Source organism: Callospermophilus lateralis, chromosome 7, assembly GCF_048772815.1.
Source record: "Callospermophilus lateralis isolate mCalLat2 chromosome 7, mCalLat2.hap1, whole genome shotgun sequence".
NCBI classification, from domain to species: domain Eukaryota; kingdom Metazoa; phylum Chordata; class Mammalia; order Rodentia; family Sciuridae; genus Callospermophilus; species Callospermophilus lateralis.
In genome coordinates, this window is record NC_135311.1 from 63770687 (window position 1) to 63791098 (window position 20412).

General features: G+C 40.6%; 1 protein-coding gene across 1 annotated transcript in view; it reads right to left on the bottom strand.

The window, feature by feature from the left end:
• Positions 1-11140: 11140 nt before the first annotated feature.
• Positions 11141-20412, bottom strand: part of LOC143404351 (retinal-specific phospholipid-transporting ATPase ABCA4-like) — a 113095-nt gene continuing 103823 nt past the window's right edge. The window contains 2 exon segments of the mRNA XM_076862543.1: positions 11141-11710; positions 20203-20380. Coding sequence (XP_076718658.1) covers positions 11141-11710; positions 20203-20380 — 748 coding nt within the window.

Genomic DNA, 20412 nt, shown 5'->3' on the forward strand with positions numbered 1-20412 from the left:
TGGCATCCCATAATTATTGGTTATTTTGCTCATGGTTTCTTACTATCTTCACTATAAGGTCAACTTTATTTTCAAGATTGTATATTTTGTCTTCATTGTCTGAGGTCCTGACTTCCACATGATCTAGTCTGTTGGTAATGCTATCTATTGAATTTTTTAATTGGCTTATTGTTTCTTTAATTTCAAGGATTTCTGGTTTTTTTTTCACTATCTCTATCTCTTTCTTGAAGCAATCTCTTACAACCTGTATTTGTTCTCTTATCTCACTGTTGGAGTGATCAGTTTTTGCCTGTATCTACTCACTTAGGTTTTTCTTTAATTCCCAAGTCATTTTAGTTATGTATATTCTGAACTCCTTCTCTGACATTTCACCTACTGTGCTATCTCCTGTTGTAGTATCTTGGTTTGTTTGGGGCACTTTCCTCCCTTGTTTTTTCACAATGTCTATGAGTCTTCCTCTCTTGCACTGTAGATCCGAGGTATTACAGCTTCTGCCCTATGTCTTATAGTGTCCCTATAGGTTACCAATCCCTCACTTTTAAGAGAAAGATCAATATTATAGCACTCACTGTACCCAATGTGCAGCCATATGTCAGTTAGCTTCTATTTTTTACATTTACAGTTTTGTCACTATAATCAGAAATGATGAGTTCACTTATCTTCTACCATGTAGTCAATAGGTTTGTGTAATGGTTTATAGTTTCTAATGGTAGAAGCGGGGTCTGGGGGGTTTGATGAGATGTTTATGAGGTAGCATATGAGAATATGGAGACATTAGATTATATGACAAGTGAGAGGGTAATCATAAGAAGTTGGCTGTTAGTAGGAGAAACAGTACTCCCTGAAGTTGACACTTAAATCACCCTTCCCTAATACTTCTAAAAACAGGTTAATTAGCTCCCACCCTCTTCCTTTAAAAGGAAGACTGTGGGGCTGGGAGTGTAGTTCAGTGATTGAGTGCTTGCCTAGCATGCTTGAAGCCTGGTTCAATCTGCAGCATCACAAAAAATAAAATATAAAAAGGAAGATATAACATTTGAAAGCTTTCTCGGCAACACAACCTGATGCATTCTTCAAGAAAAATAAAATTCTTATCTAGGGAGGCATTATTGCCAAATACCTGCTTTATGAACAAGGTGGCTCGTTCATTTACTTACCACCATAATAGTAAAGAAAATAAATAAAACACATACCACCTTCTACAAAAAGACCAGAATGTGCTCCCAACCTTCTTAACCCCCTTATTTCATTACACACATGAATGTGTCTTATGTGTGTGGTTTATTATCATGCTGGAAGTGAATGGGAAATTAAAAATACACAGAAAACAAAATAGCCTTCAGAACTTCAAGGCAGAATCATCTAAGTTGGATCAGTGACTCCTGATATACATTGCAGATAACCAGCAATTCTGCACAGGAAGGACCCTTTACCTTCTGTGCTAATTAAAGTTACTCTTTACCTTCAAGCTCACATAAAAACATCACTTCTTCCAAAATGCCTTTTCATTTCCTCCAGTGAAAATTATCATCCCTGTACTTTTCCATTGGGGATTCCTCATACTTCTAGCAGGTAACCCACATTATGCCTTGGGCTCTAGTTTTTGGTTATTGTATACTGCCACTCAATAAATGGAAAGGTTCTACAGGGACTCTATCTAGCATAAAGTGAGATCCTCCTAAATTTTCAGAGTGAATGCTGAATAAATTATCATGTACAGAAATCAAAATCTTTCCAGGATACCCTTTGGGAATCATCTTTGTTCAATGGTAGTACTAACCCACTGGGACCAAGAACACTTTTAAAAGCCCACATTCCTAGGTCAAGGGCTTTCACAGCTGGGAGGTGAAGGTGCTGATAACTGAGATGGTTGTTCTATTTTAGGGAGGTGGAGGGAGCTGCAGTGACCATACATTCACTGAATAGTGATTTCTTTATCCCAGCCAAAGTTTGATATCCTGCCAACTTGGGAACTGAAACTTTTCTATTTGGGCCTATCTTGCTTTCTTTAAATTCACTCTTAAAAGTCTTATCAAAATTATGAGACCAGAGCTATATGTACTGTAAACCTAATGAGGCTTAAGTGTCACAGTTTCTCACTTGTACAGTTTTTAACAGTAAAGAAGCATTTCTAAGTAGGCAAACTGCCTAAAGAAATCACTGGGGGAAAAAAAAGATCTAAATCTCTAAGACATACATCTATAATGTGCTGTGATTTATTTACCTATCCTAAATATTCACCTTGCATCTAATTTTGAATTCTTTTTCGTGAAGAGAGAGACCCCTACTCCCAAACTCAATAAGGAGAAGTTAATCCAAACAGGAAAAGGTAGACATAGAACAAAAAGCTGCCTGCTGTTTTGAAATGGTCTTGAAATGTTCACAAAACACCTAACACACCTCCCTTCCCCCAGAAGATCCAAAAACTCAATGGAAGTCAAAGATCCAAATGACTCAGTGTAGAACCCCATCCTTGGTCTCTAAGAGAGTGATAGTAGTGAAAATGAGATAAACCAGGCACCCGTCTGACTCAAAACAAGGAGAGTCCTGGTCCACTTGGTTTCCACAGAAGCTGGGCTGCCTCTGGAAAAGGAGATTTTATCATTGACAGTGTCCTGGGGCATCCAGGGCAACAAACTCACTGGGTCATGTTCTCCTTATAGCAGCTGCAATTTCCCAGCTTATCAATTCCAATTTTGCAAAGCACATGACTTACCCTAGGATCACAGTTGGGAAAAGGTGAAAGAAAAGAGAAGGGATAGTAACAAGGGAAGGGCAAAGAAGGATAACAATGCTAACGATGCAACAGAGGGGGCAGAAAGAAAGGGAAGAAGGGTGTCCCTGCACCTTTAGGCCCCCCTCCCCACCCAAAGTAGTAAACAACCACGGCCTAGATGAGGTTAAGTGTGTTAAGAAAAAGTAAATATGGAACACGGGATGTTAGTTTCTTTACCTAGGTACCAGTCACAATGAAATTCCAGGAAACATCACCAAACTTCCAAAAAAGATCCCAATGGGAAAGATGGATGTGAAGATCCTCCCACTCACTGGGCTTATAGGTGTACAACACTGCTTCCAGCTCACTTTTAAATTAAAAGGATTATTTTATTCATCTCCTCTGACTTGTGTTGTGTTTAATTTTATATCAGGCAAATAAATGTTAAGCATGAAAATTGCATTACTGAAATAATAACTTTTCTGAAAGTCCAAGATTCTTGGTGTACAATAAGTTTATAAAGTGCCTCTCCAAAAGAAAAACCATTTTGTATCTACTGTATAAGTCCAGCATCTTAAGTTATTCAACAAGTCTCAGAAAAATCCATCATTTAAAAGAAATTACTTGTGTTTTTTAGTATTTTATTATTGTCGCTAGTATTTTTCCTTCTCAAAAGGAAATTCACATCCTCTATAGTTTGCTTTTGAGTCACCCATTCTGTGTAGCCTTAGATTAAATACTCCTAAAATCTTGTTCACATGTTCTCATCAAAGTGTCTGGTTATAGACTGAACGATCTTTAATCTGCAGTGGTGACATTAACCATATTGTTAATTTTGTAGTTTAGGTAATCTACTTTTCATACAGAACATGGGTTTGCTAGTAAAACATTTGACAAAGTCTGGAGATCTGGAGATTTTGTTGTTTGGAATTTTTGTTGTTGTTTGTTTGTTTGTTTGTTTTGGTTGTCTAAAGGAGTTCTACTGACAAGAGGCCAAGGATGCTACTAAATAGCCTACATGCACAGGAGAGCCTCTATCCTTAACAAAGAATTATCAGCCCCAAATGGTTAACAGTGTCAAAAGGTTAAGAGACCTATTTTAAATCTAACTACTCTGTAAGCTTTAGGACAGAGAAACATGAAATTATGCCACATGATACACCCAACAAAACGTGGACTGTGGGCCACTCTATTTGACAAACAACACATTTCTTCAACAAATTAAATTGCAAGAAAACAAGTGGAACAACAAATCTCTAGATTTAAAAAAAAATCCTTAAAAGATATATCAAATGCAAGAATTAATAAAACCAGGCTTATCCTTCCACTGTAGTCAACAATAGAAACCTGCACAAAATAAATGTTGTTTTCAAATACTGATATACACACAGCACAGGATTGTAATTCCTGAGAGAGAGAATCATAAGTAAATGAGGGCAGCCTTACAATCTCCCCAACTTTCTGCTTAACTACAGACCAAAAACAGAAAGGGGGAAGCCAGGCAGAGTGTGCAGTCTTGCTAAGAGATAGAGATCATAGTTCCAGGAAACTGGGGTGGTTAGGGATCATAGTTCCAGGAAACTGGAGTGGTTAGACACCATAGAACAGACACCAGAGAAAGAGAATGTGGAAGGAGGAAGGGATCCAGAGATTCACATAGGGAATTCCTTAATTCTCATGCTGAATATTAAGATATACACATGTGTAGGACAAAACTCCAAAATGATGGGCAAAGAATTTCAAGGGGGCTAAATCTGTACAATTCCCAGGTTCCCTGAAGACCCAGGAGACCTATGAGTTCTCATTTGCCAGTGCACAGTAACCCATTGAATACCTACGCAAGCGGAGATCTCAGAAAAACATGCCCTGTAGTACATCTAACCCAGCTGTAATGAAAACCACCCCAGTCAAGTTTCAAAACAAGCACATTTCTTTAAAAGGTGGTTTAAAACATGCACAATAATGATGTGCTGTGGCATTCAAAATATATACAGAAGTAAAATGCATGAAAATGGTGTAAAGAAGGAGAAAATGAAAATATACAGGAAGCTTCCTATATGTGAAATAGCACAGTATTATTCAAAGATATATTATAATAATTTAAAAACATAAGTTAAAATTTCCAGCAGTACAATTAATAAGTAAGCATAAATAGAATTTCAAAATCCTAATCCAAAGATAGCAGCACAAGAAAAAGAAGCCAATAGTAGATGGAACAAATGAGAAACAGCAAAGTGGCAGCCTTAAACCAAATCATGTCAATAATTAAATGCACTTTAAATTCCCCTATAAAAGGCAGATATTCTCAGATTGAGTAAAATAATAAGAACTGACTACCTCCTGCATATAAAAAATAGACTTGAAATATGAAGACACATGAAAGCAAAACAACAGAAAAACAGAAAAAGATATGCCACACAAGCACTAATCATAAGAAAGCTAAAGTGGCTCTGTTATATCAGATAATAAATTTTACCAAGCATGAAAAGTAACATTTCATAATAATTAAATGAGTCATTTCATCCTAAAGTCGTATCGATACTAAGAAGATATGCACCTAAAAATAGAGGTCCAGGATATATATATAAGGCAAAATCTGACAGAAATATAAGGGAAAACAGAAAAATCCCAAATTTTTACTTCCAATAGCAACAATTCTCTCAGTAATTAACACAAAAGTGACAAAAGATTATTAGGGATACAGAAGATTTAACAATAGTATCCCTATTTGACCTGACAGACATTCACAGAAAATACTACCAAACAATGGCATTCTTTTCAAATGCATATGGAATGTTCACTAAAAGAGACCACATGGAGGACCATAAAACAAGTATTCATAAATTTAAGAGGACTGAAATCAGTATATGTTCTTTGACCCAAACAAAATTAAATTAAAAATCAATAAATGAAAGATGTCTGTGGAATCCACAAATATTTGAAAATTATAAAACATCCTTTAAATAATCCATGGGTCAAATGCCCACAAGGGAAATTTTAAAATATTCTAAACTGAATGAAAAAGAAAACACATTTCAAAATATGGAAATTTTTACAATAAAAACTATGGTTAGAGAAACATATAGTTTTAGATGCTTCATTTTAAAAAGGAAGAGTCTGGGGCTGGGAAAGGACCTCAGTGATAAAGCACATGTGGCATGCTCAAGGACCTGGGTTCAGTCTCTAATATGGCAAAAACAAACAAATAATTTTTAAAAGGAAGGGCCTAAACCAGTAATTCCAAGCTTTCCAGAAAGTCTCTCTGCTCATCCCTGTTGGACAGCTGCATCTTCTTGTCTCATGCAGTGCTGCTACATCCCTGTGATATGGCAGTCAAGGTGGAAATAAATGGATATGGCCATACTGGGCACCTCTCTACCAGGTCTGTTTTGAACTCTGGCAAAATGGATGTTGTTGCCAGAAGTGACCCCGTCATTGACCTCAATTGCATGCCTACCTGTTCCAGTATGAATCCACTCATGGCAAGTTCAATGACACAGTCAAGGCTGAGAACAGGAAGCTTGTCATCAATGGAAAGTCCACCTCCATTTTCAAGACCAAGAACCTGCCAACATCAAATGGGTTGATGATGCTAAATATGTTGTAATGTCTACTGGTATCCTCACTACCATGGGGAACCTAGAAAACAGAGAAAATTACATCCAAAGAAAAAAGAAATAACGATAAAGACATAAATCAATGTAACCAAAAAGCTAGTTGTTTGAAAAGATCAATTCAATTGATAAATATCTACCTAGACTGAATGCTTAGTCTTGTAATCACCAACATTTTTTAACAATTTTTTTCCTGAGAGCAATGTTCTAAAAAAAGCAACGGCCATTCTAATGCATTATAATGAATAATTTATAAGGATAATGATAAAAAATGTTAGTATATATCAGTAAGAAACATTAATTTACACAACAAGATTTAACAAAGCAAACAGTGAGGCCTTTTCCATGATTCACAAGCACATTACATTACCTCGTACATACTAGGAATCCAGTTACAAGTCAGGCATACATAGGGTAAATGGTCATTTCAGAGAAGCAGAAATCAAAGATATTACTCAATGTTTGCATAGTAGTTATAGAGTTATAAATCTGCAGTATGCACAAGAGAACAAGTGTTTCCAGCACATGTTCTCTTTCATACTTTTAAAGGAGTCTGGATTTCAGGGTGGTTACAGACAGGTACTCTTATATTAACATTTATGATAATAGTCATATATTGACATTTAATGAAATATCACTTCACTTTAGAACTGGATCAGACTGCCATCTCAGCAACTCAACCACAGGCGTTTGATGGCTCATTGCCTATATGACTTCTCTCCCAAACTTAGGAAGTTAACTGCCTGCTTACTTCACTGCCCTTTTGATCTGCAGGATTTCTGCAGTCATTTTCCACTTATCCTGACCAAGTCTGAGCTGATTTGGGATTTCTACTCATTCAAGGTCTTTTCAATACAATCTTTTTTAAAAAATTTTTGTTTATTTATTTTTATGTGGTGCTGAGGATCGAACCCAGGGCCTCACACGTGCTAGACGAGCGCTTAACCACTGAGCCACAATCCCAGCCCCTAATACAATCTTAAAGCTGCAAAGGGAATACATTTTAAAACTGTTAATCAAACTCTATACACTCACCCTACATCTACAACAAGAATACATAATTTGGTAAATTAATTAGGAAAAAAAAGATCAATAGAATTTATCACGCAAACCTAAAGTTTAATTCTACAAAGTTTTTGTTGCCTTCAACAGATAAATTCAGACTTGCTTTCATTTGACTCTTAATTCTCATTCTTGACCCAAAGCAAGTCTAATTATTTTTACACTGTTTTTGTACCAATGAAACTTTAAACTTCTAAACTTAGAAGCATTCATAAAGAAACAAAAAATGTTTTCAAGAATAAGGTTATAGGGCTGGGGTTATAGGCTCAGTGGTAGAGCACTTGCCTCTCATGCCTGAGGCACTGGGTTCGATCCTCAGCACCACATAAAAATAAATAAACAAAGATATTGTATTTATATACAACTAAAAAATATTTTAAAACAAAAAATTAACAAAAACTTGTAAAAAAAATAAGATTATAAACAGAAGAACTTGGATTTAAGCCAGAGAAACTAAAATTCTTATTAACCATTATGCTACATTCCTTGAAGACAAGCAACAGAATAAGTGTGGCTAGAGGAACTTCTACTTCAAAATCACCTGTGGCATTTATTATAAAGACTCAAACTTTCGAGCTCAATCCTAGACGTGATGAACTCTCTCCAAGAGCACCCAGGATTTCTACTTTAACAGGCATCCCAAGTAATTACTATGTACTCTTAAGTCTGAGACTCACAGGACAGCTGTACCTTACAGAAGTCAATGTGCATAATGATAGTCCATGAGTCATTTCCTAACACCTCAGTATATCTCTAACTTGTCTTGAATGTTTTCTTAGATAAGCAAATATTATTTATCCAATATGCTATCCACAATAGCATGTTGTAAATTCATTAAAGAGTTTATTTCATTTATATCTCTTATGTCAAAGTATTTCAAACTTACTTGACAATGGTCCAAAGTAAGACATATATTCACTTAGGGAGTGAAAGAAGACCTACCTCCATATGAAAGAACAAAAGATTCACAAAACAATATTTATGCTCACTACATGCCAGTACTCTAGTGGCTTTTATTCTATTAATTAGAAAAAAAATAAGCTGTTCTATGACTCACTAAACTGATTTGTGACCACTAATTGGCCAACACCAGCAGTTTGAAATCCCTCTTAAAAGATAACAAAGGTTACAGTACTTTACATTCTTTAGGCAATCAACAACAACAAAAAAAAGAAATGAGCAATGAGAGCAAGCCCCTGAACTGCAAAAGCACTTTCTGAACAGGGACAACAGAGACTAAACTTCTAAACAATAATTGCTTATGATGAAAACTGACACAACACTTTATCACTTCTTAATATTAATAATCACAAGGGAAAACTGGTTATTAATTTAACAGCCACTTATGTTAGGATTTACAACCCAAAACAATAATTTATGTGCTATCCATAATAACTTACTTGAATTTAAGTTACAAAATCTATATCTTTATGCAAAATGTATTTCTAATCAACTTGAGGTCAGTAGATAAAAATTAATTAATAATCTTTCCAGATAAATCAGTAACTGTTGAGGAAACAGGACTGATGGAGTTAACTATTCGATCAGGAATGCTTTGACTCAAATTGCAGGAGAATTCTAAGAAATTTTTCTCTGGATGATTTCATGTACAAGGCTTTCCTAATGAATTCTTCAACTCAGAAAGATATGTATATTTCCAGAGTATACACCCCTTTTCTGAAACCATCTCTTTAATTAATCTTGGTTTCTGCAAATTTCAGGGTAAATTATAGAAAAGTCTAAAGTTATAATTATATAAGAAATTCATTGACTATATCACAAACTGATTTTTATTGTAAGTTACATGCTATCTATATTGACTGAATATTAGCCTTATACCTTTTTGTTTCCTGCTTTCTTCATCATCACATACACAGTATGACTAAAGATAACTATCACCACAATGTAGTCTATATTAAATCTGGAATGGCTTAAGAATTTTAAAAATACCACAACTCAACTGATCAAATACTCAACAACGGAAAGGTCAAAACTATCTTATAATGACCCATTTATAAACAATATTTTGCCCTAGTTTTGATCCTCAGCACTGTCATAAATACAATTTATAAAATATTTGATTTCATAAAACTCTAGTGAAACACAAAACTATGGGAAAAGATCATAGAATCAAAAAAGCATTAGAACTAGAAAAGACCTTGTAAGAATTAAACACTATCAAATATGTATATTTTCAATAATGAATAATTTTTTTCACTTTCTTTAATCTCTTCAATGAAGTTGAGCTGTTTCAAGGGATACATACAAATTTGGAGTGCTCCATGTAAAATTCTTTACATAGAAATAAAACATGCCTATCTTACTCTATAATTAGATTGGTTTCCCTACAATATGCTGCTATTTCTTCACATTTTTCTCAAATGTTTTAGGATCTTTAGTTTTATCCTACTCTGACGAGGTATCCCAAATAAAACACTAAGACCAGAATTAATCTTCTGAACAATGTTTTTCAGAAAACTGCGTGCATCAGCGCACATTGTCCCAGTGTAGTTCAGTGGTTGAGCCCTTGCATAGCATGTGTGGGACCCTGAGTTCCATCCCCAGCATTGTGTTTAAAAAAAAAAAATTAAAAACAAGATAGAAAAAAATCAAGATGGCTCAGTGTACAAGAGTTAACATCTTTTTGTGAGATCTCTGTTTCAGTTATATTGATACACAGATATAAATATAAAATTATGAATGCATGAGTAAAATACATTTCTTACCATTTGGAGTAAAAAACTTTGAAAGCCACTACTCTACAATAATGAGAGAGAAAATTTCACCCAATATTATCAAAATACATGCAGATCTTCCAGCTACACTGATCATCACTATCAGTGATGAAAGAAATTAAGGCTCTTATGTACAAAATATAGAAATAACTTATCTTTCAGAGAAAGAGTCAAAGTGAGTGGTTTAAACAAAACTGGAACCCAAACACAGAATAGGGTAGGGATTCAGGTGCATATTAAAGTGAGTTCTCTGCCTCCTGAAAGGTGCTGGTTCCCCACACATACCAACTGCTACTTACTGTATGGTCTGTGGACAACAGCTCTCATATAAACATAGCTAAAACTGACTCTGAACAGCTGATAACGTCATAACCTGACGGTTTAGGCAATTGGTTCTTTTAATTAAGATTTCTCTTTCTGATGGTTATATGGAGCATTTTCATATATAATCTCTTAATTCTCACAACAACCTGAAGAAGAAGGTGGCACCCAACTTTGAAGCTTCTTTCCCAAAGTCGCATGGCTCCTAAAGTTTTTGTTTTATTATTTTTACATTTAACCAACACAACATAAAGTCACAGATACACTGGGATTTTTCAAGTACAAAAATTATTCCGTGCCACCAATTACCTGTGCAGTCAATGGCTCAGGAACAGTCAGCAACAAAGGGGTAGCAAGTGCATACTTCCAGATTAACATCTGCCACCTCCAACTAACTGGTGATCAGTCTTCGGGAAAATAAAATGCGGCAGATTTGCTTCACAGCAATAATATCAACATGATCAAAGTTAAGCGTATTGTGAATAGTATTTCATTTACCAAAGGTTAATCTTTGGAATAATCCTTTGGAAAGGAAAAGTTGGGGAAGGGAGGAAGAGAGGGGGAGTGGCACCCCGCCACGTACTGGCGCTCCCCGGACTCCCCTGCCAGGCAGAGGGATCCAGTGCGTCTCAGAGTTCTGCTATCCGCCTCGAGCAGTGGCAGAGGTGGCACTAGCTGTGCAGCTGCACTCGCTAAATGTTTAGGATTCTCGGCCCCGACAGTAGGATGGTACGAGAGGTGGCGCCAACCCCGGCCGCAGCTCCCCACCCCCGGCGCCCAGGCGCGCCCTCCCTCCTCACCTGCCCTGGCCCGCAGCCTGCCCCAGAATCTGGGTTTGCGCGGACGCGCTCGCCGGCCCTCACCTCCTCGCTGTGCGTGGAAGGGCACTTCCTCCGCAGGCGGCCCCAGTTCCTCAGCAGGTTCTCGGTCTGCAGGTGCAGGGTGCGGGCCCGCGCCAGGAGCGCCCCGGCCGCGCGGCTGTCGGTGCCCATGGAAGCGGCCACCCGAGGGGCCAGGCGGGAAGGCGGCCGCCTCACAGGACGCGGTTTCCGAGGCCACAGGGGAGAGCGCGAGGCTTCCGACCCCGCGTGGCGGGAGCCCGAAGTGCGCTCCGGCGGGAGGAGGCCAGACGGCAGCGGAGCGGCGGCCTGGACGGAGGTGCTAAAACTGAGGCTGAGGCTGGGGTCCTGAGTCTCTGGCTTCTGCCGCCGCCGCAGGAGAGTTGACTCTAAACTGAGGAACTGTTTCCTAGAAGACAATGACTAAGCAGAAATCCCGACGCGGCAAAGCGCTTCCTAACGGTTACTAGTCTCGCGGCGAGCAGCCCGTGGGGCTGGGGGGGCGAATCGAGTGCGGGACTTCGGCCTGCGGGTGATTGGCCCCGGGCTTGCAGTGGGAGTAACAGCGGGTGGGCGCACAGCGGAAAGCGGTGCGGGTGGCAGTGCAGCACGCGCTAGGTGTCCCCCTGCCGGTGACAGGACTGCACCCCCATTCAGCCCGTGCCATTGGTGGGCTACTGGCCTTCGAGGCCCCGCTTCTCCACCAAGGGCGGCCGCGCTGCTGGGTTCTTCACACGCCCCTTTAAAAGGACCTCGAAAGGGTCTGCCAAGGCTTTGAAATACCAGCTGATTTTGGTTCTGGAGGGCAGGTTTCAATGCACAAGTGCCCCTTTCTGTGCTTTGCCATCCCTTTCCCCAAAGAACCTTCCCCCCAAACTGCTAATTTTTCTAAATTAATTCAACGTCTATTAATTTCTGTGGTATAGTGTGAGGTCAAAGACTAAGACTTAATCTCAGTCCCCTCTCAGGGTCTTAGCCAGCACCTAACCCAGCCCTTTACAGGATCCGGGAACATCCGGGCCTGTGAGATGGCCCACTTTGCTCAAAGTTGCAGTTTGGCATAGAGTCGGAGCTAGAACTGCAGTCCTCTGGTGCATTTCCTTTACCCTGCCAGGCCTTGTAACCTCTACTTGTTTCTGGAAAATTGACGCATTGAGAACTTTGGGTGGGGGAATCTGCAGTCTCAATGTCTTCTGCTGGCAATTTACTATTTTTATGTTGAAGTTTGTCTTCCAGGAAGAGAAATTTCAGAAAGTGTGGCTATTTGTTGTGCTTTTGCCACCATCTTTCCCTGGGAACTTCGTGGTGCTTGTGGTTGAGCAAGTGGGAGTGCAACCAGGGGATGCTCTGTGCCTGACCTGATAATGGTGCCTGAAGGGGTGGGCGAGACCAGGTTACTCATTCAGCCAGTGTTTGTTAAGCTTTTGCCCAGACCTAGAGGCAACTGTGGTAAATACTACAGCTTTTGCTGTGGGGACACTGACACACAATCAGGCAACCATTCTAAAGTGATTTTTCTTCAGATGGCCTCAGGGTGTTCCAGAAGCAGTGCTGATGGTACCTAACCCAGGGTGCTCAGGGAGGATTCTACAGGGAATAGTTAGGCAGCTGGAAACCAAAAAATATGCTATGGGACAGGTGTAGGGTGAGAAGCCCCAGATTAGAGAGCTCATTACACCTAGTTTAGTGCCTGGAGCAAGAGCTGGAAGAGGGGCACAGGATGGAGAGGAAAGCCATGCCAGGTCCTGTGTGTTTCAATGAAGGCTGGGACATTTTCATGAGAGCAGCAGGGCCTGACACCTTGGTCCTATCTCTTGCTTGCAATCTAAGCATGTGAGAGACAAACTGAATGCAAGGTGAATCCACGAAGTCACAAAGATTTTCTAAGAGCTCTGTGAGCAAGACCTCTAGGCCAGATATAATAGCTAACCTTGGACCTTCACAGTGAACACCAAACCAGCTTTTTACCTTCGGTATGATTCAGTTTCTGAAACTAAAGGTAGGGAAAGCTCCCTAGCATAATCTCACTTTCCCTACCCCAAAACATTATCTTTCCAGATTTTAAAAGAGATGTATGTGTATACATTTCCAGTAGTACTGTCCTTCACCCAAGTAAAAACAGGCCCTCAGGACTCTCAAAATGTCCCCCAGTTTTTTTCTGGTAGTACCTAAAGTGGTGCGTTAAGTGTCCACATGCCTTTGTGTTGGCTGTAGCTCCACGTGGTGACTTCTCTGATTCTCTTCCCCCATCTTGTTCCCACTCCTGTGTTTCTGAGGTTCATAGAACTTGGAGGAGTTCATGGAGGTCAAACACGAACACCATACCCCAGGTGCTGTCTCCAGCTGTCTTCTCCTCTCCAGGCAGAGTGAGATGCTGAGTTTCAGGCAGAAGTGGGGAAAGGGCCATCTCTTCATTGTGTGAGAGTAACCTTTGTCATCTGAGTCCCTCAGGCTGCTCTACTTAGATCCTGAATCTCAGGGGGTCTCTACTGAATCTCCTTTCAGTTTCTGATGGACAGTCTCATCTGAAAAGCCCAATAGGATTATTTTGAAAGCTTTCAGATTATAACAGAAACCAGACAAATTGGTGTTCCTTCTATTTCTATTGTGTGTGTTAAACCTTCTCTGATTACAGTAAGGAGGTTTCAGAGTCACAGCTTTTGCAACATGATTGTTAAAGCAAGGGGCAGTCAGAGTTTATAAGCTGAGATGGCAATTTGAAAGAGGAAGAACTCAACTTACCCTTCTGCATACCCTCTCTTGAGAGGAGTCAGCCAGATGCACCAGTGTTAGGGTCTGTAACAAGTCAAGATGGCGCCTGGCACTGCAGCACACCAGGGCTGTTCATGTAGCTGTGAAGATGAAGAGCAGCCCAGCTGGCTGAGTGTCTCTGTATGTGTAAATACATTGATTTTCTGAAACTCACCTCTGGTACTTGCTGTCTAAAAGCTCATTCTGTGTCTCTGATTGGGGTTTCCAAGCAGAGGCCACTTGGGAAGGGTGAGGGTATGGCAGGGGGCCCCTGACCTTTGGTTCTGGTCTTGATGGTAGAAGTATCAATGTTCTAGGAGATATCCTAGGTGAGTACACCACATGAGCAATAACTAGGGTTTTTTTGTTGTCATTTTTGCTTATACTAGGTAGAAATTCTTTATCATAAGACTGAGAAATAGCCATGTCTTCTGGGTAAAGATGCAAACCAGGTATCACAGATATGATGGGCTGGAAATAAAACGTGTTGGAAAGAATATGGGAACTAGTGGAGACAGATATGGGTAAATCTCAATTCTGCCCTTTATCAGTTATATGATCTTGAATCTCTCTGAGCCCCAATGTAATCCTTTTAATTAGATTTAGGATATTGATGTCTAGAATAAATTGACATAAGCTCATTTCATCTATGTGAACACGCCTGATATGTCTGGTCTTATTTTTGAGAAAGTAGGTGTATGATGTACAAACATATACTTTAATAACTAATTAAAAACTTATTTCACTTAAAACCAATTTGTAGATCTTAATGTTTTCTGGTAATTTCAGGTTTCTTCATCCCAGCTGTGAATGGTTGGTGACAGCGTTCACCCACTGGGACAGGTCCAAGCTCCTGTCCTTAGGTGTCATAGGCAGTAGAAAGATCATCCTCTTTGAATGGACCTGACCCATCAGCCCTTGGACTCTACACCAAGGCATGAAGGTGCTTGGCCAGATAACACTCAGCCAACTACTCAGTTCTTCCTTTCAACGAGTTGTAATTATGCCATTGCATTATTTCTTTAGAAGAGTACCTTTGGTAGCCATCTCTTCAAGCTTTCATCAAAACATTAAAAGTTGATTCCAGTGGGCAAGGTGATTACACACCTGTAATCCCAGCAACTTGGGAGCCTAAGACAGGATGATCACAAGTTCCAGATCAGACCTCAGTAACTTAGCAAGGTCTTCAGCAACTGAAGGTCAACTTTGTGAGACCCTGTTTCAAAATTTAAAAATGAAATAATTTTTTTTAAAAAAAGGTTGGGGTTAACTGGAGTTATAATTCAGTAAAGCACCCCTGGGTTAAATCCCCAGTACAAAAAAAAGTTGATTCTGAGAAACTTTTTTTGTTAATTATAGATACTTTTGATACCTATGTTGAAACTTACCCTTTAGTTAATGATATCAGATCGATATTTCTTAAATATTTTAGGCATCAACTACATATTCACAATGACATTAGATAACATACAAAAAATATGTTTAAATGTTTATGGCCAAGAGACTGATAGGCAGTTTGACATAAAAGGGCCAAATGGTGGAATTAGATTATCTCCTTATGACTATTTACAGCATCTTAATATGAATATTTTCCTATATTCTTCTCTATAACCTTCCGCTATACTACTGGATAGTCAACAAGGCATAATCTCAGCAAGTACCAGTCAGGATCCAGCTGGTGAGGGGCAATCCTTTTAAGCATAAGAAGAAAAAAAAAACTTGAGAAGTAGTCATGAAACAAATGGCCCCATCAGAGCAGCTGGTGAAGAGGTGGCTGTGGATCTGAGTTGTTAGTATATTGGTTAGAAGCTGAAAGGGAGTTCCAGCCCATCTATATGGAGGCCTCTTGCTCATTTTACGTCTGCTTTTCTGAGTGCAGGGAGCCAGAAATAAACTCAAAACTTCCTTCTTGCCCATCTCTGAGACTGTAGAATGTGAAACAAAATGTCACTCTCTCTAGCATTGCCTGAATCAAGGAAAGATGAAACTTGCTGTGGAAGAGGCATGGTAAGAGGAGACAGGTGTTGGATACCCAAAGGACTGAGACCTGGGGTGGATTTAGGTATGAGCAACAGGTAGGATAAGCATCACCCGCCTTCTGTGCTATCAGCCAGCTCCAGTTGGCCTGAGTTTCTTAGCATTCTCAGAACTACTGGGTTGTAAGAAGGAAGTTTCTGCAAAAATCTAGCTTAATGGATTAGGCAGTTTTAAAAAATGAGTGTCAAGCTCTTAGTTAGAATGTCATTATTGTAGCCAACATAAAATAATAATCAATGTATTCTTCACCGTTGGCTGCAGGAAACAGGGCTACACTAATGAGTGGGTTCAGCCCTCTGAGGTGACATAATTGGCATTTCAACTAAATAGCTTCATGGACTATATCCAATCCTCCCTGGGCCTCTGTTAACTAAGTGGGCATCGGTTCTGTCCTGCCAGGAGCTCCTGCAGCCCTAACTAGACTAGACAGGGATCTGATCCAAGCTCCATCTCGCAGCAGAACCTGTGTCCTTCAGAACCTCAAGACCTTCAGTGGATCTGGGCCCCCAAAGCTTTCACATGCTCATAATCTGCATCGCTCACTGCCCCTGCCTTTTGGGCTATACAATGCCCAAAGCCAAACAATTCAGGACCACTCATTCATGGCCTCCCAAGGGCATCTCTGATTAGCAGACTCACTGTCAGAGTCAACTATGAGCCTTGAAGCCCCTGGGCAACAGAGGGTTACAGGATTATCAAAGGATTAGGGTGCTTTGCTGAGTGAGCACATGTGGAATACTTTCTGCCAGAGAGATTTTTTCTGAAACAGATCTGATCCTTCTGCCCCTTTAGGGCTTCATATCTCCTACATCTGGATTTGCCAGCCCTCCTCTCATTAGACTCATGGTGGGGGGATACTAAAATGCAAATCCCTGAGTTCACTCCCTTACCTACTGAAACCAAATTTCTGCATTTAGGGTTCAGAAACCTAAAATTATAACAAGCTCCCCCAGTGATTCTTATGCTTACTAAAGTTTAAGAATCAAAGCACACCACAGGATACACCACAGCCTGCTTAGCCTAGAGTATAAGGCCTACCAGGATATGGCTCTGTCACTATCTTGTCATCTTCCCTGGAAGAACCTACCTACTTAGCCCAAGTGATTGTGGTCAGCAGGCTGTTACTCCATGCTGTATAGAATAGCAGTGCCCAGTCTGCTGGGCATTTTATAAAGCAGCAGTTTACCCTGAATTACTCTGTTTTGAGTGCAAGTGCCAAGGCAGAGTGACTTGGTAACCTCTCTGGACAAATTGGTAACCACCAGCTGTTGTATATCCAGAACTTTCTGAAAAGAATAACCCTCAGCTGCACAGCACAATCATAAGGCGTGAACTGATGAGCAAATTAATTGTGCTAATAAAAAATGACCATCTGTGAGCTTAATGAATTAAATCGGAGGCACACAGATGCATGGGCATCTCAAACCCATACTAGGGAAACCAGGCCTGTGAGCTTATCAGACACACCAGACCATCAACTGATGCAACCCCCTCACTTGGGACACATAATAGGAAGGGCACCTAAGGCAGGGGTACAGCCACACACACTGACCTGACTCCTTATCATAATGAATAGCTCACAAGGTCACAGGCTGCGAACTACAACTCTGTCCCTGGGACTTCAGCTCAGCTCCATCTCCTTGCTTGTGTGGCCTACTTGACAGCTCTGCCCTCTGAGTCTTTAGGGCCTATTCTTAATTTTATCAGACCACCCAAAGTGACTCTTTTGCATTTTTATTTTCTCTCTGCTTTTTCTTATGGTGCAAGCTCTTGAAGCCCTGTGGTCCATGTCAATCTTTTCTTAGCCTTTCCCTAAATTCTATATCATTGTGTAAACTGTTATGTCTGAATTGAGTGTTATAGATACTAGTAATCAAGATTGAAATGGAATAAAGGAACCTGTGATTGCCCTGCTCACAGCTACCACATGAACTATGAGTATCTGGTGAATAAATGGCATTGAACATGGTGTAGCCTGTGAATTTACTGTTAGGCAATAAATTCTAACATTGGGGAAAGACATAAATGTGTTCTGTCTATATTAATGGTGGAGCTCACTCACAACACTGTTGCACCTCTCAAAACTTGCCAGGTTGTCTCTGTCTCTCACTCCCATGCCACTCCTTGCTTAGAACACTCTCCTACTATATTGCCCTTTCTTCTCTCTCCCTTGCTATTCTTTTGTTCAAAAATTAGCTTAGTCACATCTCCTTTGGGTTAGGCATGCCTCCTCAACTTGCCTCTTAGTGGTACACACACTGAATCATGACATCTGGGTATTTGTCTTTCTCCCACTGGACTGTAAGTCCCACAGAACAGGAACCATGTCTTGTGCTTGGTTCCCTAGAACATGCTGTGCTTCTTGGCCCTCAGTTGGAACTCAGAAACAGTAGGGAGTAAATGAAGTTCTTACATTAGACACAGCAGAACTTTGAGTGAAACTGAGTTGAGTTTGTGTCCTTAACAAGACCTAAATGACAGTGCTCTTAAATTCTGACCTCAGAACAGGGATTACCAAGAAGAATGAATCCGAGTTATGAGATTAACCATGTACATTTTACTGGAGATTAAATTAGGCATAACAAATGGGACAAATTACAAATAGATGTATTTATAATTTGTGTGGGTGGCCCTTTTCTAACTTCAAAAGCACACTGAGGGGAAAGGTGCTGGGGTTGGACTGAGGGGAATTTGGATGTGTGAGCTGCAGCTGGAAGTGCCCCAGAACCTCCAAGGAAAGAGGAAGCAGCACTGGCAGGTCCACCAAGGGTCAGTGCTACAAATATCAAGTAACCACAAGAAGTCCTACAGGCAGTGATTGGAGTTGTGGCCACAAACGGCACCATCACTGAGGGTTACGAGCCAGCTAAAACTGAGCCAAGCTGGGCTTTGTGGCTCAGGCCTGTAATCCTAGTGGCTTGGGAGGCAGAGGAAGGAGGATAGCAAGTTCAAAGCCAGCCTCAGAAATTAAGTGAGGCACTGTCTCAAAATAAAAAATAAAAGGGGCTGGAGATGTGGCTCAGTGGTTAAGCACCCCTGGGTTCAACAACAGCAGCAATCCAACAAAAACCAAAACTTGGCTGAGAGTGGTGAAGAATTTGGAAAGGCAGGGCTGGCACTGTTCTCCAGGAGATCTTCGGCCAGCTTGGAAGGCCTTGTTTAGGACTGTCCACTAAAAGGTAGCTGTGACTGAGGGATCCATAGCAACATAAATATGGGAGTGTGGCTGTCTGGGCCGGGGACCCAGGACCCATTGATAAAATTCTTACCAACCTCCTTTGTGACTGTGATTGACCAAGGCCTTCTGTGGTTTTAAAAAAGACTACCACCCCTCTTTCTGCTCCTACCACCCAAAATGGCCCCTTCTTTAACTTTTGCTTTCTCAAAATCAAGTTAGAAGATGAAATGGTGGGCATGTGAGTTTGCATGTCAGAAACTTGATTAATACTCCAGAAGCTAGGAACCTTTTTTTCTGGTGAAAGAAAAATGTCCTTTACATCTTCGCCTAAATGCCCAACTCCTTTACTTTCACAGGCCTTTCAACCTTAACCAAACAAGAAGCCAGTGTCTGGCCTCCCTGTATGAACTGAGGCTGCTCCCAGAGGTCCAGGGAGTATCAGAGGGTTTATTCCCATGCCTCAGGCCTCATGTTTCTTTAGCTTTCTAAAGTTCTTCATTTTATTTTTCCAGCTTGGTTTCTATTCAGATTTAACTAGGTATCCTACATTCATCTGGTGAACCTCTAAGGAAGCTTTTGGGAATGAGGTGGGATTTTAAGAAGGAGATTTTGGGTGAAGAACCCCTTGGTCCATTCCCACATCCAAACTATTTTGGGGAAAGCCAGACTCCTGCCTGCAGTGCAGTGATTGGATCAGAAAACCCCTTAGCACAGGACACAGAGCCCTCAGTCCACAGTTGAGAAGCTGTGATTCACAGCCTTCCTCAGCTCTGGGATCCTAGTGCCTTTCTAAGACCATGTCAAGGGACAGTAGCACACAAAGCTATTAGCTGAGTACCTTCCAGCATCCTGGGCAGTGCAAGAACCCCTCCATGTAATATCTCCTCTGTCAGAGCACACTTGAGTGCCACCTTGGGCCCAAGAAGGTGAGGGAAGGCCTGACACTTACAATGTCCCAGAGGAAGTTGGTCATCCAGTAGGTGATGGCACTCACTCCACTGACAAACTGGAGATGCTTGGCTTTATTCATCCTTTCCTGAATCAAGTAGAGGACAAAGCTGGCTGGGACAAAGGACATGGCAAAAATCACACAGATGGCAATGACAGCATCCACTGATGTGGTCAGCCTGCAGCAGGACGAGAGATACAGGGAGAGAAA